The following is an 18,744-nucleotide window of genomic DNA, read 5'->3' as shown; positions in this document are numbered from 1 at the left end:
ATTTGGTCGTGTCTCTTCCCAGAAGTTCCCTTAATTGAATCAGACACTATAAACCAGTGTGCATGTATCTATTGACAGCCAGCTCTGTGCCTCTTTACAGCAAAGAACAAACAAGCCCGCAGCTGCAAAACAAGGGGGACACCCACCACTTCCTTGTCCCCCATCTACAGCCCCATCCAAACAACTCCAGCCAGAAATTAAAGTTAGCTGCCCACTTTTTTAATGCCATGGGGTACTCGGTAGGTTTTTGACAAGTTACCGTGGGGGCAAGAGGAGATATAAAATTGGACACAACTCAAAAGCTTTCTGGGCCCCAGGAAGCCAGCTCATTTGGAATGTCATCTCCCCTGAAGCTAAGCACAGTAATGATGGCATGGCTGTGCCACTTCCCAGACCTGCCTTCGCTGCATGTTTGCTCTATGTAGTGGTACTCTCAGTACTATAACTAATGTATCTAGTACTAGTGCTCTAGTACTCTAGTACTACCAGAACAAACTTTCTACGTATTAATAAAAAACAAACCCTTCTGCACTGACAGTGGAAAACCAGACAGAAAGCACTGGTGCCGATGAAAAGGTGCTTTTAAAACACAATTTACTTGATCCATTCATTTGCTCACCAAGTGTTTATTTAGTGCTTACTTGTATGACAGGCCCCGTTCCAGGGACAGCAGTGAACAAAGGACAGAAAAGTTCTTGCCTTATCTAGCTCCCTTACCAGCAGGATTAAACAGACAAACACTTAAACATGTAACTATCCGGTGATGATAAATGTCATACAGAAAGAGAGAATCATTATATGGGAAGGGGAATGAGGAGAATGGGAGACTAGGAGTACCAGAGTGGAGGTGGGAAACTTTTAGACTTAAAGGGGGCATTGGATCAAAGTCCAGGAGGAACCAGGGAGTGAGCCATGTGGGCATCTAAGGCAAGGAGACTCCAAGTGAAGGGGATGGTGAGGGCAAAGTACCTGAGGCAACAGTGTGGTAGGCCAGCTGGAGGACAAGGAATAGGCCAGTATTTGGAGAGGGCAGTGAGGAAGGGAGAGGCTGTAGGAGCCATGATACAAGGCTTGGGGAGGGGAATGAGTGAGGGAGAGGCTGTTGGAGCCATGGCACAAGGTAGTGGGAGAGGGGTGAGTGGTACTGTAAAAGGCTTGTTGGCCATTATAAGGACTAAACCTTTCACTCAGAATAAGAGGGGATGCCACTGGAAGGTTTTGGGTAGGCTAAGTGACAAGATCCAACTTGCACTTTGAAAGGACCCCTATGGGGCAACCCCGGTGGCGCAGCGGTTTAGCGCCGCCTGCAGCCCGGGTGTGATCCTGGAGATGCGGGACTCAATCCCGCATCGGGCTTCCTGCATGGAGCCTGCTTCTCCCTCTGCCTGTGTCTCTGCCTCTCTCTCTCTCTCTCTGAATAAATTTTTTTTAAATCTATAAAAAAGAAAGAAAGAAAGAAAGAAAGAAAGAAAAGAAAGAAAGAAAGAAAGAAAGAAAGAAAGAAAGAAAGAAAGAAAGAAAAGGAAAGGAAAAGAAAAGAAAAAAGAAAAGAAAAGAAAAGAAAAGAAAAGAAAAGAAAAGAAAAGAAAAGAAAAGAAAAGAAAAGAAAAGAAAAGAAAAGAAAAAAGAAGGGACCCCTATGGCTGCTGTGTTAAATAAAAGCCTGGGGTTGGATGGGCAGAAAGAAGGGGACAGCCCATGAGGAAAGAAAGGTCAGTTAAGAAGCTTTACTCCAGACAAAAGTTTAGGGTCAAAGTGGTAAGAGTAGTGGAAGTGGTATTGGATCCTGGATGTAATTCTGAACACAGAGCTTATAGGACTTCCTGATAAACTGGATATGCTTATAAGAGAAAGGGGAATTCAAGATATTCCAGGGCGTTTGGCCTGAGGAGCTGGAAGACTGGAATTACCACTTAACTGGATTAGGGAAGGTGGCAAAGGAACAGATTTTGGTGGTAGAAGGGGGATGCGGGGAAGTGTCAACAGTTCTGTTTTGAACATGTTAAGTTTGACATGTCTTCTCAATATCCAGTGGTGAGTTGGCCTTGTGAGTCTAGAATTTTCATCATATAGAGGTTAAGTTCGCGGGACTGGATGAGATCACTAAGGAGGATGGAGATGGAGGAAAAAGGCACTCTGGGGACTGAGCCTTCAGGCACATCAGAGGTTAGAGAGGATGTGAAGTTATTTTGATAATAAAATGATATGAAATTCTAAATCAGCCAGACATATTGACATCCAAACTTGCAGGCCTGTATTATTCTCCTGCCTCACAAGGCTAAAGTGAACATTGAATCAGAAAAGTCAATGTGAAGACACTTTGAAACCTTAAGGAGCGGGCTCTCATGTATATGCGGTGCCTACTCCATGCCAGGCACTGTGTCAGGCACATACGTGCCTTATTATCTCAGGTAAGCTTCATGACAGCCCTGCTGTTATTAATCCCACCATCCAAAGTAGAAAACTCTGCTTCCGTGAGGTCAGATAACTCACCCCAGTTCACACTATGAGTAAACAGCAGAGACAGCACACGAGACCATCTGTCTACCTCCAGAATCTTCTAGAGTCCTCTTGCTCCCCCTTCTTACCAGAGCTGGCTTCTCAGCCCAGCTCACATTAGAATCACCTGAGAGCCAGCCATCCAAGAACCATGATGCCCAGACCCCTCCCCATTGCCATTAAGTTGGAATCTCTCAGGATAGATCCAGGCATCAGACATCCTAAAAGCCACTCAGGTGATTCTGACGTGTAGCTGGGTCTGAGACATTAGCCTGCTTTCTGTGTTGGTGTACATTTATGCCCTACTGTGTTCCAGCAAGACTGCAACACAGGATGCTATCTACTCATTTGTTGATGAAAGTGGCCGCTTGTTTGTACTGACTTGTGAAAATCCACAGTTCTCTTAAATAGGTGAAGTACTCAGAGGTTAAGAAAAACTAAAGGGATTAGGAAAACATCATTGTGTCCAGAAATGGCTCCCAGGGCTTTCTCAATTCCTTCCTCTGCCTACAAACCTTCTAAATGAGACCATAACTCCCCAATTTTTGTATCATTCAGAATAAATAAAGGGCGGGAGGGGGCTGGTAGGACATCACCTAGCCAAGTTAAACCACAGAAACCCGAGCTGACCTTTTTAAAACATGAATTTAGGGGGTCTAGGAGGCTCAGTTGGTTGAGTGTCCAACTTGTGATTTCAGCTCAGGTTATGATCTCATGGGTCGTGAGATCAAGCCCTGCATTGGGGTCCACACTCAGCAGAGAGTCAGCTTGAGATTCTCTCTCTCTCTCTCTCCTGCGGCTCTTCCCCTCTGCGTGCTCTATCTCAAGTAAAGAAATCTTTAAAAAAAAAAAATAAAACAGATGGATTTAAGGATAAATAGTGCTGATTTCTAATTCCTAAAGCAAAACTGCCTCATTCTTTTGTGTCAGGAGACATCTCTTCTGAGGTTTGATGTACATCATAAACGTGGTACCATCAAGACAAAAATTACCACCAGAGGGTGATTAATGGCCATGTTGACAAAACCAAAAATGTATATTAAAAAAACACTGTACAGTTGTGTCACAGCTTACTCACATTTTCCACTTAATTAAGACGTGGAAGCCTTCTGGAAGTGCCACTATCTGCTATTAAGAGGATTATCAGTGCAGAATTTGAGGAGCACCAAGTTTAGAGGGTGGGAGTGGTGCACATATCCCATCCATCAGCTTCTTTTTGCCTTGGACTTAAAAGGTTTGAGTGTTTTTTTTCATTTATGTACAAACACATTTAAAAACTTCTATAACATTAAACAAGGCTTTCCAGAGCCAGAGTTCAGTGAATTCTGTTCTGAACCAGGGGCCAGTTCTGTATTGATGATTGTGTTAAATATATTCTGATGACCTTGTGTTATTTTTGTCCTATGAAAGCCTCCATCTATTTTTGATGTTTCCTAGAAAAAGGAAAAAAGTAATCTCAGTGTACTTCCTGCCCACCTTGTCTCCATAAATCCAGTGACCCCTCCTGGAAGACACAGCTAGCATTTGAATGAAGGCTCTGTGGCTCAGTTCTTTAATTCATTCTTGAATTCCCTGTTTGCTAATTACCCCTACAACGCTGTCAGACAGGTGAAGGTGTACCTAATCTTCTGAGGCAGAAACCTTCAATTGGTAGAGTTAAATGTTTCATTGTCAGCATCTGGTGAGCCAGCTCAGGCCATTCATTAAACGTCTTTTCCAATCAGAACGTACCTGTTTCAAAACAGAAATAACACCAGCTGCTCATTTTGGTCTTTTCTTGCATCTTTATTTACATAAAACTTTCAGCAAAGTGATGGGCTTACAGCCCAGGTAACTGAAGACTAAAACACCATCTTTTATTTTCCTAATGGGCCACAAATGGTCATAAACCATGTTTTATTTGAAGCTAGTAAAAGGCCAACCCCATAAGCACCTTTGTTGAAAGGAGTACCTCTCTGTTCCTTTCAGATTTTTTCTTGCGTAAATATTATCTTTCTTGGTTTCACTCTCTGTTTTCAGTGTCATTATTATCAAGCATCTCTTGTGTCTGGGGTCCCTAAGCACTCTGACGAATTAGCATTTCAGGCATTGCAGGCACACAGCCTGGTTGAAGGCCACAGATGATGGAGCCAGTCTGTATGCACATCCCAGCTTCCTCTGGTCACTAGCTGTGCCTGGCCTTGCGGAAGTTGGTACCTACTGCTACCTCAAGTTTCTCATCTGAGAAGTGGAGATAAGAATGGAAGCTTTAGGGACGCCTGGGTGGCTCAGTCGGTGAAGCGTCTGCCTTCGTGATCCCGGGGTCCTGGGATTGAGCCCCCCCACACAGTCTTGGGTTCCCTGCTCAGCAGGAAGCCTGCTTCTCCCTGTCCCTCTGCCCCTCACCCCTGCTTGTGCCCTCTTGCTCAAACTCTCTGTCTCACACTCTCAAATAAATAAATAAAATCTTAAAAAAAGAAAAAAAAGAATGGACGCTTTACTCACAGTGTAGACATGAGGAGTGAATGAATTTATGTTTTGCACACTCTCCAAATGGAAGCCCTGTGTAACTATCATCTTCCACGATCTGATCCCCAGGAAGCCCCGTGTAACTATCATCCTCTACGATCTGACCCCCAGGAAACCCCATGTAACTGTCTTCCATGATCTGCATTCTGCCCTTACCAACATTCAAATGAAGACCAGAAACACCCATGAAGTCAGGTGTGGCTTCTGAAGTTCCATTTCCTAAAGCTTTTGGTCCCTTCCTCCTAATAATGGCCTTGGACATGTAGTTTGTCACCTTACACTTGTTCACTGCCTGCTCTTCCAGGTCTTATTCTCCCTTTTGGATAAAAAATACATATTTTTTTGAGCTCTGCTGAAAGATAAATCTCTCAAGAAAGTTTTACATTAGAAAAGAAATCTGATATTTAAGGCCTTCCACTGGACTGTAGAGGGGCGAGCGGTCAGAGAGCAGCATGAGCTCCTGAGAGGAGAGCAGAGGGGGTGTTTGAGGCCAGTTTGTGAGGCATGTTTGCTGACATCTCCTCTGTGGATCTTGAAGTCCCCATGCTATCTCCGGAGATAACCAGTGTGACAGTTTTCGGGCTTCTGAGGTTAGAAATTAAAATTCCATTTGTATCTGTTAAATTGGTGCAAGATTATTGTGTTTCTCTGCCAGAGGTCCAGCCAAGGGGGTTTGTCAGAGATCCCAAAACTGCCATTGTTGCCTTTGTATTCAGCAGTTTGGAAATGCTCAACATCTCTGTAGGTTCCATGAACCCCACACTGGGCACTGGGGAAACTGCTAGAGAGCTCATATTTGCGCATATTATTCTATTGTACCTCATTTTGGATGACTCTTTATACAAAAAGGACAAAAAATGTTTTCTACTGTGTCTTGTAAAGCAGCAATAGAGTTTCTGATGCTGTGGTTGAGCCATATCAAAGATAATATGGCACGAGATTCCAGTTAAAATGGAATGACACGAAAAGAACAGGAAAGCGAGCAAAATGTAAATCATTGGCAAGAGTAAGGCAGCATAGTCCGCATATTAAAATACCTTGGAGAGTTTGAGCAAAAGACCAGTCATTTAGATGGGAGTGAATGAGAGCAGATCACAGGATCTGTGACATCCTGTCCCCCTTCCTGAGGGAATCTGCAGGAAGTTGACTTGTCAGCCTTTGGAACATACCAGAATGGGTTTGGGAGGAGTCCTAGAATAGCCAGGATTATAAGCAGAATGTCATTCTGGGGGCTGTGCAGACTAAATAGCTCCTGCCCCAAAAGGCCATTCCTTGGGGTAGCTCTTAACTGATCCAGCAGACCTCTGAATGAGAGCAAGCCAAGCCATACCCATCCATCTAGAAGTAGGTGGCTTTTCTTTTCACCCTCACTAAAAGACAGACAAAAATCAGAATAACCCAGGTGTTCACTGAACCCATTTGCCTAACCACTGTGTTCCTAGACAGCCATACTGCATCCTCTCACTGCCACGTGCCATGATGTTGTTATTGGGTGGACTTCACTCTTTACCTAGATTTGGCATGGTACTCTCTATCTTCTCTCTCTGTTAAGTGAGCAAGAGCATACACTCATTGAAGGCCTTGGGCAGGGGACGGTTACCCATGAATTCACTGTTCCTAGAAGAGTGTCTAATGCATAATGGATGAACTTACTACTTACCAGACTCTGTGTATTATTTCACTTAGTGCTTATGTTAAAAAAAAAAAAAATCCTACAAAGTAAGTACACTTTATAGATGTGAAAACTGAGGTTTAATAATTTGCCCAACCAAGGTCACACAGGTGGTAATTGGTAGACCTGGGCCTAACCCAGGGCTCTTTGACTCCTGTGTCTGTGTCAGGTTTCTTTTTTTTTTTTTTCCCTATGTCAGGCTTTTTGACTGCTACACTGACCTGCCTCTTGTAGGCGACCGGATATAATAGATTATGAGTTGCTGCATCAAAATGACAGCTATATTACTAAAAATTAGCATGCTTTAGGTTATCCTAAGTGAAAGCCTTTTCTAACCAAATTCTAAAACCGTTGTTATACTTTATCCTGGCATCATGTTGTGCTCTAGAAATGGCATGTAATCGCTCCTTTGTTTGGTAATTGAGATAAATTAGTGGCAGTGAGTTTGACTTTCTGTGACTATTTGTTTCAAAAGAGAAAGACTGTGTGTGTGTGTGTGTGTGTGTGTGTGTGTGTGTGTGTGTGTGAAGCAGACTGAGACTGGCACTTAATGATGCTGGAGAAGAGTGTCTCTGTTCCTCAAACAGCAACTGCCTTCCTGGATTATGTTATGATTGGGGAGACCATCTATCCCAATGACTTTTAAAGGCAAACATGGTCTTTTCTGGGAGAGTCACTGAGGAAGAGCTAAAATCCAAATAACAATGTGTGGGACATTTAGATAGTAAACTTATGGATGTTTCTAACTAAGAACAGACTAAACAAAAGCGAGAGATCACCATGACAACTGAGGAGAGGAGCAACTGGATTCCAGATTTGCCAGCAGCTCTCTCCAAAACTCAATGAGAAGTCTGAGAAAGCCTTTAAATGGAAAAGAAGTCCTGTGAATTCAGGCGAATGAACCCCTGAAAGACAGGAAATGATCCAGGTGATTGGAATAGACGTGATCTTAGCTATGTGGGCGTGTGAGTATAGTATCAGACTTCAAAGGACTCAGTGTTTTTCAGTATATTTCCTCTCCTTTTCCACACTTCAGTACTCCTTTCAAATTCTGTTCCTCGTCAGTCCAGTTTCTTTCCTTCCTGACACAGCAAATATATTTTATCTCAGGAAATACGGTCCTCTCCCCAAGAGGTGTGTGGAGGCTTTCTCTCTGCAATCTAGCAGAGCAACTAGTGTTTGTTCTGAATCCTGGGCTTTTTAAATAGGAAACATTACATTAGTACTGATTCTTAAATAATCAGTCATTTCTTAGGTAGCAGTCCTGTGCTTAAATACTGCAGGAGATTAAAGAAAAATGTAATAATTTTGCCTATGTTCAGGGGAAAAGAAAACCTACCCCAAAGAAAATAATGGCAGCATGAGCAAATGCTACAGTACCTGATGCCAGGAGGAAGAGCGACTTCTTTCCTCAAAAGAGGAGGAAATCAGTAGAGAGGCCACCTTCAGGGTAGAGATAGAAAGCTGAGCCTGAATGAACCCACAGGATTTAGGCACATGGGAAGAAAGGGCAAAATCAGGCTCAGCTTTTACAAAGACAGGGAAGTGCTAGACCTGAGCCAGTGACAGCAGTTGGCAATGGAAAGTTTGGTTTAATGGAGTTGGCACAGCTCAATGATTAAAAGTAAATACGCTGAGATCCAATTCCGCCTCTACTGAAACGCATGATGCATGGTGTCAGGCAGTCACTTCCCTGCCCTAAACCCCGGTCTCCTTGGGCTTCAATGGGAAAATCGCCCCTACTTCACAGGGCTGTTGTGAGGATTAAATGAGATAATGCAGACAAAGCACTTAGCATGCAGTAAGCACTTACAAAATGCTGTTTTGTAAGTAGGCACTGTTCTTTACTGAAGTTGAATAGGTAGAGAATGTGATGAATGGGCACTGGAAAGTCATTGTAATTCTTGAGCAGGGTACTGGCTTTAATTAATGTGGGTTTGGGGAAGATTAATCTGCCCGTGGTTTGGAGGATTGATGAAGGAAGAGTCCGAAAACGGGGTTGTGTCAGGAGGCCGTAAGAGTCATCTTGGCTCAATTTTATGAGGCACTGAATTAGGCAGGTGGAAGTGAAAGCTAAGGGGAACAGGAAGTGGCAGATGGAGGAAAGAACCTACAGAACTCAGTGACTTGATCAAGGGGTAAGGAGACAAATGGAATTCATCAAAGATAATCCCCAAACTCTGAGTCCTAGAAACTGGGTGAGCCAGTGACAGAAGGGGTTACACCCGCTATGTTATCACTCATCCCTCTGATGGCGGAAAGCTGAAGTATCAGGGCAAGAGCTACCAGCAGGTGAGCAGCAGGAGGGCAGGAACCTTGGCAGTGCTACTGACCTTATATTCCTAGCAAAGAGAACAGTGCCTCCCTACGGCAGAGGCCCAAAAGGTGATTTTTATTTTTATTTTTATTTTTATTTATTTATTCATGAGAAACACAGAGAGAGGCAGGGACACAAGCAGAGGGAGAAGCAGGCTCCATGCAAGGAGCCCGATGTGGGACTCGAACCCGGGAATCCGGGATCACACCCTGAGCCAAAGGCAAGGGTTCAACTGCTGAGCCACTCAGGCATCCCTCAAAAGGTGATTTTTAATAAAACGGATGGATGGATGGATGGATGGATGGATGGATGGATGGTGAAAACATGGCGTACCCACAAGTGAACTAAACAGTGATGTGAAGTAGATAGTTTTTATATTACGAACAATAAACCAGCCTTGAGCCTTTGGTGTGGGTTAAATAAAAGTCCATATTTTAAAAAATAAATAAAGTCCATATTTAATCTAGTAAGAAAAATGTTTCTCAAGGAAAATCAAAAACTGTCCATCCAATAGAAAGTACAAACTCTTACAACTTGAACGTTGATACAAAGGGAATTTTCTAATTCAGAGAACATAAAATAAACATATTTAAAATAGGGAGAAAAAAAAACTTGTTCTTGTACGTATTGTTTTATCCTTTCCGTCCTGGGTATAGGATAAAAGAAACTCCTTACTTGCTTGTTAGAAGAAGAAAGCTCTCACTTGAAGTTCCTACTTGGCAGATGTCAGTTGAAAGCTCTGCTTATGGAATATGCTGCAGTGTCAAACTCTGTTGGATAATTTTTGACGAATGTGTCATGTGTGACATGGAAATATGGCATGCTGTACATTACTGATTTCCCAAGTGTTTGGAGCAGGTAGTAATGTGCTGGGAAAGTGCTCTTTATCTATCCACACAGTGTACTTGTGGAGCAATGGGGAAATGCTTTTGGTGGAAATTACTTTAGTCAGAAAAAGAATCCATTTACAATATGCGCCTTCTAACATCTTTCAGACAATGCATTGTATTAAAGAGGCATTTTTTGATTAATGTTTTATAAACATTTTTCAGCATGACAGCTTAAAGCCCCTGTAAAATTGTAAATGCGTGCATAGTGTTCACTTCCATAAAGTCAAATGCCATCTCATAAAGTCTAGTTGGATCCTGTCAACCATGGTGACACAGAATCAGTACCTGGGAGCATTAAAATTAATTTGCTTCATTTATATTACTGCAGTGATAGCAAGATGAAAAGAGTCCTATATTTAAATTTTACTTTAAAAAGAAAACTCTTTCTAGTAAGTTTGTTTGCTTTTTTAAATTATTGCCATTTTTTCTCCTACTTAAAGAATGTAGTAAAAACGGAGTGATAGTCTGCACAGTAAATTTAGGACGGGATCTGGAAAAATACAGATCCCTTCATTTGACACCCTCCTTTTGAGCACCTACTGTCTGCTCAAGATGAAGAAGAAGTAGCTGGTGTTAGTAAGTGCAGTGAGCACTGGGCTGGAACGTGACACAGGTTGGGAAGCACAGAATAGAAAGGGCCTGATGGCCAGCATGGGACTTTGAGGATGGCATCCCAGAGGAGGCGACCTAAGAGCTGAGGGCCAGAGGAGTGGGTGAAGCAAGACGCAGGTGGTAGGCATTCTAGGCCAGAGGAGCTCGTGTGCAAAGGCCTAGTAGCCACACAGCACTACAGAGGGAGGGTTGGGGAGGAAGCACTGCGGGAGGAGAGGGAAGAAGCAGGAGACATGGGGGAGGGAGGCCAGACAGGAGGGTCCTCATGCACCACACTTAGAAGTCACCCCTGGGCCATAGGCTCCTGAGGGTTTGACATAATCCGATTTTGTGCTCACTCTGGCCACAGAGCGGTACATAGCTGCGACAGGACCAACCCAAAGTCGGAGAGACTGGTGTGGAGACTGTGTGGAAAGCAGTTGAGAGCCGACCGCCCTGAAGGAAGCTTATGGGGGGGAGGTATGAGGGTCACAGGGGTGCCCAAGAAGCCACTTCATGCAGGGTCAGGTCACATTCTGCTCCTGGCACGCCTCGCCTTTTACAGAGCAGTTCATCAGGTCCGGGAGTGCCGACTAAAGGAATGAATAATCCAGCTGTTGATCAAGTGAGTGAGGGGAATGAGAAGGCGCATGACGTAAGCTTCTGGAATAAGAGCTACCGCTGGTTTTCTGACTGGACTTGAAGATCACATTTTGCCAAATTCACTGTCTTGCAGCCAGTTTTTTGCTCAAAAAAACTTCGGGGCCGGGTCAGCTCGCTGAAGAATGACGCAGAGCCCAAGGTTTTGCCAGGAAAGGCTCGAGTGATGCAGCCCAGCAGCCATGGTCCCCAAACTTTGCGTCGGAAACTCTCGTTCTCGTCATTTACAGGGACAGATACCTCTGTGTTTCCATCATTTGTTCCCTCCAGCCCCACTTTGAATCCGCCCTCATCCTCCCGCTCCTGAGCATCGTCCCTTTGGGCCAAATCGCCTTTCCTGCAAACAGGAGGAGAACGATCAGGTCTTCTTTTCTCATCACAATAACTTCCCCGGATCATAGTACCAGATGCTGCTTTTCGCCTGTCAACTGATTAAGTATATTACTTTTTAAAAGAAAGCTCTTTTGTTTGTTATAATAGAAGACAGAAAGTGCAAAAATCTAAACGCGTACTTTCGAAGCTTTGAGAGGGAGATTGGGGACGAGTTAAGTGTTTTCAGTTTACGGCAGTGATTTGTGAGGCTATGAAAAAGAAAGCGGCTATGAAATACATTTTTGCATAAAGGTTTGAAATTTATTAGAAGGTAAAAATAATTGAAAAAGCAGAGCTTTCCTCAGTGGGTTATAATAAAAAGTTATTTATGTGCCATCATGGTGCATGTTTAGGAGCTTGGGTCCTTTTCAGAGGCTGTTCTCAAAGAAACAGGAAGGGAGCTAAGCTATCAAAGGTACTCCACTGGAAAAGCTGACAAACAGACACAGTAATTCTGACAACTGGGCCGTCTTAAAACAATTGGTAATAAGAGTCAAATTGCCAGTGTCTGATTTCTGTTATAAAAGCTTAATAGGTATACACTATAGGCAGCTGTTTATAAAATCTGCAGACCTTGCCCTTGGTATAATAGACTCAGGAAGTAGTATTCATTTACCTGAGTTCCACTAAGACCCTCACTGGAGGGTTTAAACATTCAGCACCGATCTTAGAATTCACCTGCCGTATACAGTATACCGCTTTGAGATCGTTGGCCGAAAGAGAAGGTACGAAGCCTTTATTAATGTTCATTTAGTGAAAATACCCTCCCACTTACAATGTTGCATATCATATATTATCTTGCCATGTCCTTTTGACTGTCAAAAGTGAACTTTGGAACTTTGAAGTGGTGCCACACAGGCCTCCCTAAAGACTGGCAGACTGTTTCCCTGCTAAGCAAGAAAAGATCCATTTTGAATCTCCTCGTTTCTCCCATTTTTCATCTTTCTGAGAAGCAGCTCTTCTCTCTCCTCCTTGGTAGATAGGCTGCTAATTTTCAGGGAGAATTATTGGTGCCTTTCAACACTGACCACCTTTTCAGCTTTAACTGATTCTAGGTAGAACTTAGAGTTTTATGTAGTGAAGGGAAGATGCGAAGATGTGATGACTCTGTTGAGACGTTCCCTGTGAATACATTCAGAAGGAAAGATAGTGCAGAGTTCCAGTTTTAATGGAGAGTGTCTGTAGTTTGATGACAATCGGAATTTGCCTCCAAGTTTTCTGTCTTCTTTGTTCATCAGGGATTCCAATGCTGAAGATTGTGTTTGCAGGCCATGAGCACCTCTCCCTGATATCCGTGCCCTTGCTCATATACCACCCAGTTCAGATCCTTCTGGGAAGTGTGTTGGTGCCAACAATAAAGTCTTGGATGGTGTCGAGGCAAAAGGTGAGACTCTGGAAAGATCTCAGTTGAATGCAAATCAAATTGAAATACTATTTCTGCATCTTAGCTGTTCATATACTTTAACTTTTGCTAGCATATTCTGATTTTCTTAACTAATCACAATAATAATGATGCATAGATCCATTTCTTGAGAAGGAGGACTGAGGGAGGGTTACATGTTTTGTATTGTTGTAAAAGTACAACTATACTCAAAATGCAGTTTTAAAAAGCTTTTTTTTAAAAAATCTGCTTGTATTGCAGGGCATATTGCAATGGGGTAGAGGTGAATATACTTAAAATACCTGTATCCCTCCTCTCAGATGTACACTTTCTTTCCCCCACCCCATCTTTCATGTGTCCTGACTTCACATGCCTCTGTAAATATGATAGCACCTGGCTTTATCTAAAATGTCGAGTTTATTTTTAACTTCCCAGACACCTAATAACTTCTTTGCACAGCAAAACTATGTATTTGAACATTTAAAAAAATTAATTAGCAAAGGAGCCCACACGATGTCAGTTTCACCACACTTAGCTCAGAGTCTTGTAACTTATTTGATATCTATAGATTTGATTTCCTAAACTATCAGCCAAAACAAAATTAGGATGATTCATACAAAGCTTAGATGCTGCGTATACCATCTAGGTACCCGTAGGGCTGGCTCCTTCCCAGCAGCTCAGACCTTCCAAGACTTCTCGGGGCCTATACACAAGGTGGCAGCTGTTATCAGAAGAGTAGGAAAAAGAGACAGCCAATGGCAGGGGAGTGCCCTAGGTTCCCAAAAATGGACTAGATACACTACCCCTATTGAGCTCTGTGTGTGCCAAGCACATTCTAGTTGTTACTTGGTTCAGAGTGTGGACCTTGAGACAGCCTGCGGCTCAAGGTGACCTTGGGCCACCTCCTCTCTGGATGACCTTGGCCATAGTGTTTCATTTCTAGGTACCTCAGCTTCTGCTACTCTGAGACTAATGATAATATCTGCTCTTTAGAGTTACAGAGGATTCTATGGCAGGTGTTTGATAAAAGCTAGCTCCTATAATTATTATTGTCATTGCTGTTCATTACTATCTACAACACCGCTTCTAGCAAGCTCTGCTGTTGCCATTGTGCAGCTTACGAAGGAGGCTCAGGGAGTCAAGCAACTTGCCCAAGGTTATATGGGTGGGTTAGTCAGTTCTAGAGTGAGGACTAGAACCCTGGTCTATTTGACCCCCAGAATCCTTCCCTGATACCACATGGACACTAGTCAGAAATACAGCATTGTTTTAAAACAATGAAAAGGAGTACCCTAGGTCGGTCCCCAGTATCCTACCTGAAAAAGTTACCTTACCCAGCACCTTCATTTATTTTGTCACTTACCAGAATGCTGGCAGTTACCAGTCCTTACCAGGTATGGCTCTGGGCTCCAGCCCACCCACTCAAGAGTTGGTAGAGGAGCCATTTAGTGCCTTTTTATTTCTATTACTATTTATCCCTTTTGAAAACTTCCATTTATATTTCTCAGTATACATGTGCACTGCTGGTCAGATTTTATACACATAAATTGTGACAAAGAATGAAGAAAATTATCTGAAAATCCTAATATTCTGTCAAAAATACACAGTCTTAGTGAACAACAAATTAAACAGATGAAATTTTCCTCTAAATGTTTCAGTGCTCTGGGATTTATCCTGCAGAGTAACAGAAGCATTTCCAAAGGGAGGCTAAATTGGACAATGCTGTTCATTATCCTTTCGCACAGAAACCACTCCAAACCAGAGAAGTGTTGGCTACCTTAAAATAATCCAGACGTAGAATGTTTGCCCATCTCATTTGACCACAAAATAAATACAAACTGTCAATCATGAGGGTATCCATGAATATCTCTTCTGCTTTACAAATAATACTGACTGAGACCCATGGCCACCATCCAGTATACAGTGAGATGATATGAATAGCCAGGTCAGGCTGGAGGAAGTCCGCCAGCCAGTGAAGATCTGCCAGCAGGTGGATCTGTGTGTGGATCCAGAGTTTGGATCATTGGTTATGTAATGCTATCAGGTGAGCTTCGTCTTCCTTCTAATAGCATAAACTACTATCTGGTGTTAATTGTTGCTTTCATTTTGTTCATACTGTCCAACTCTGAACGTCATGTTGTCCTTTCTTGTAGGGAGTAAAGTTGACGAGGCCAACAGTATAACAAAGGAGGCACCCTTTATGCAGCGATGTATATATGTACAGGATTGTACATACCAACAGTTCTGAAGACTTGTACTTGTGAATGTTGCTTCGATGCATATTTTATTTTTTTACACAAAAATATGATATAACAGTTTAAGTGCCTTAAAATGTATTTGACAGGAGCGTTATTTACAAAACCTACTTTGTTGGGTTACTGCCAGGGGTGGTACTGGATTTTGGAGTGGTTTGATTTTTTTTTTTTTTTTTTTTTTTTTTTTTTACCAACACAGGAAACCGTGATTATGACAAAAAGCAGACATGCTTTCCTCGTACCACCTTTGGTGCAGTACAACTCTATACTAGTTACTGTGCTGTTTGAAATGAGGTCACACCATCAGGAAAAATGCCCTTCTGATGACAGTGAAAACTTCCAAAGTCTTATTCATGAATACTTTGATTTACTGTGTGATTCTTTGTTTCTACATCTGTGACATGCCTCTTCCTTATCAACTCAGCAGGGGTCATAGATTGAATAGATGCTGAAAGGCATAAGTTATCTGCATTTCTTGACATCGTTTTTTTTAGACATTCCTTCAAATAGTTTCCACACAGAAATTCCTCAGTCCCATTATAAGAGATTGTGGTGTTATATGTCTTAAATTTATTATAAGCTGCTTCAAAGAAAGAACCTGATGTTTGAGTTATAAGGAAGTGAAGTTTTGAGGTAAACTACAGGACTTGGTATTCAGGATTTTTAAAATTATAGTTCATGTATTTTCCCTTTTTCTGCCATGATTTCTTTCTTACCTGTTTTCCAGCATACTTGCAAACTCGTAAGCACCAAATGTGAGACATAAAAACGTTACAGTTCGTTTGAGAACAGCAACAATTAATGATGGATTATATTCACATTCCACAATGGAGACCAAAATTTTTTCTTGTTGCACAGATGTCTGAGCACAAATTGCCCCTTTTAGCCAGAAGCAGCCTGTTTCATCCTTGAATTAAACACACTTAAGGCACTTGAGACAAGTTATTAATGAAAATTTCCTTGGCAGATTTGACAAATGTTTGCAGCAATTTTTCAAAATTAAATCATATTGTTCTTATGAATAAATAAAAATATAAAGGTCATGGACACAAACAAATGTTACATATACACATTCTGTCTAACCAGATGGAAAGAAAAATGGGCACAGAAAATGCAAGACCATCCATTCACCAAAATATCAAATAAAATGAGTCCCCAGTTGGGCACCAGCTTTCAAAGGAATATTCAACGTGTGCTTCTACTGTGGCTGGACAACCTTGCACTGGACCCAAAGAGAGAATAAAGCGATATGTAGAATTAGAGGACACTTTTCCTGTTTCCTGCACAGCATTCCGCACGGCCTTTCTTGATTTGACAGATGGTATTGGAATCCTGGGTCACACTGAGGCTGACTCTGTCCTCAGCAGCTCTGTTGTTATTTGGTCAGCGACAAAAAAAAAATCATTCCTTAGGAACCTGCCAGGGTTATCAGTAATGTGAATTTATATTATTGTCACTACCAGGTCTCATGTCGTGTTACTTCTGACCATTATTATTGAACCTCATAAATTTCACAAGAGTTATCCTCAGTGTAAATTTTAAGGCTAGCGCCAGACTCTGCAAAAATCTGTGATGAACAGGCAGTTTGTCAAGAATTTCACCTATGTTTGAAATTCCAGTAATTTTGCTCGGTACTTTTGATGCTCACAAATGGAGCACAGAAAGGTTTTTTTCACATTTTGTTCCTACAAGCTTCTTTGAATTTCAGAGGAAATGGGATTATCTGTCCATCTGTCTGAGCTATAAAAATCTTTCTCCCTAGCATTAGAATACTGATTTTTTTCTCCCCAACTTATCTACCTCTATTGTCTAACACCTACAATAGGTGTGATTATGGGATAAGGTTCAACTGAAAATGCTATAACATTTTATTTTTTGCTTTAAAAGATGTGTTTTGTTTCAAATATCTCTACATAGTGCATTTTGGTGGCTTTAGTGATACGCTTATGCCTATTTCTTTTTTTACACAAATACTATGGCATATTTTTCCATAAAGAATAAAAAAATAAAATCAAAATTTATTTGTAATTCAGCTTATTGGGATCTAATTTTTCACCTCAAAATATTTTATTATGTGTTATGCACTGTCAGGCTATCCATGTATGCATTTTTTTGTCTAAATGTATTTATAAAGGAAATACATTAGAGTGGTGATATTTATGTTTACTCATTTTTCCACCAGGATTATTTTTACATGGTTGTTAATGAAATTTGATTTTTTTAATGGATAATAATGTTAATCTTTCCATGTGTTCTTTTCTAAGTTTTAAATTTTATATTTTTCAAAAATTCTTCCCTATTCTGTTTAAAACTAACACACCTCTGGCTAATGTTCAGTGTTTGTTTATGCTAAATACCAAATTTTTACAAAAGGATTGGTGACATAATAAAATGGATTATTTATGATGAATGGAAGATGGTAATACTTCTCTGATTAAAAAAAAAAAAAAAGATGTTTCAGAAATCACAAGAGAACCTGTGGCTTATTTTTAACCTGATTTCACATGCACTCATAATGCCTTCAAAGTCTCTCTAGATTTCTCCTGATTCGTTTCAGTACTATTCTATCATCTGTGGTTAAATACACATAACCTTCATAATCTTATAGGTGTCCATATCATCAGTACCCCCACTGTGGCATCACGTTAAAATCCAAAATTAGCCCTTGCTTTTTCGTTAGAGTTGTTTTCTCTGCAGCAGGGTTGAGAACCAAAAGAGAAACTGTACCCAATAGTAGGCACCAGACTTAAGTGATCTGAATGTTAGGCACCCTTGTCATATTTTCTAGGGCTATAATGATGAAGCCTTAAAACATCCTTTCCAAACACAGTGTTTCTGTACGAGTGCCTTATCTTGTGTAGAATTCCACAAGGAATTGTATGTTCTTCTTCAACTGTCTTCTTGGCTTAGCAGTGCTCTTCTCCCTGGCAGGCAGTTGGAAGTGCCACCCCCCCCCCCCATGAGGCTTTCCTACCCAGCCCCCCAGCCAATCCAGACCTGCTCCCATGACATACACTTAGAACCTGTCCTTCAGGCCTTCTGAAACCTTTGCACTGTGTAATCATTACTTTGCATTTGTCTCCCACAGTGTGGCCCTCCCTCGTTTCTGTGTCTCTGCAGTGCCTAGCACAGTGCCTGACTCAGAGCAGTAACCAAAAAATGCATGTTGATTTTCTCAACTGTGATCTTGATAGGTAGGACATGAACTTTCAAAGTTATGAGAGAGCTCTTCCCTACATACAGATCATTACTAATTTACAAGGAAAACTTTTTTACTGCTGTTCCTATGCTGAATAAAACTGTGGAGCTGCCTTGTGCTACTCAGAGAGATGCATCATAGCTGTGTAAATATTAACTCTCCAAGGTGACATTGCAGGTGTGATAAGCAAACAATTTTCATCTTCTATGCTTTGACAGGACAGTAAACCCTCAATAATTCAGGCTAAATCAGGTTGGGTCGATCTGAATTAGTGAATACTTTATATGCATAAAAAATAAAGAGTAGCCCTTATGGAAGTGTTAACATACTACAAAGAGCAGATACAGATTATTATGGTGATCATCCTATCACTGGTTTGTATATAGACATAGTTGAAAGG

The 18,744-nt window shown here is 41.6% G+C and overlaps 1 protein-coding gene and 1 long non-coding RNA gene across 9 annotated transcripts in view; one reads left to right on the top strand and one right to left on the bottom strand.

Annotated features, from left to right (window-relative positions):
• The window catches only part of SLC10A7 (solute carrier family 10 member 7), a 248,533-nt gene extending 230,921 nt beyond the window's left edge, over nt 1-17,612 (top strand). For all 4 annotated transcript variants that reach the window (XM_072773508.1, XM_072773511.1, XM_072773512.1 and 1 more), the window contains 2 exons: nt 12,748-12,893; nt 15,044-17,612. In XM_072773508.1, the coding sequence (XP_072629609.1) occupies nt 12,748-12,893; nt 15,044-15,073 (176 nt within the window). In that variant the 3' untranslated portion in view covers nt 15,074-17,612. The remainder of the gene's footprint in view (nt 1-12,747; nt 12,894-15,043) is intronic.
• LOC140603042 (uncharacterized) overlaps nt 1-18,744 on the bottom strand; it is a 78,235-nt gene that overhangs the window by 41,883 nt on the left and 17,608 nt on the right. For 4 of the 5 annotated variants that reach the window (XR_012006089.1, XR_012006086.1, XR_012006087.1 and 1 more), the window contains one exon: nt 3,976-4,230. The exons of the other annotated variant lie outside the window; for it this stretch is intronic. This is a non-coding gene — a long non-coding RNA (uncharacterized lncRNA). The remainder of the gene's footprint in view (nt 1-3,975; nt 4,231-18,744) is intronic. 5 annotated transcript variants of the gene reach the window in all.

The sequence above is a fragment of the Canis lupus genome, chromosome 13 (assembly GCF_048164855.1).
Source record: "Canis lupus baileyi chromosome 13, mCanLup2.hap1, whole genome shotgun sequence".
NCBI classification, from domain to species: Eukaryota; Metazoa; Chordata; class Mammalia; order Carnivora; family Canidae; genus Canis; species Canis lupus.
Note: the sequence above shows the minus strand (reverse complement) of the source record. Positions and strands in the feature narration are given on the sequence as shown.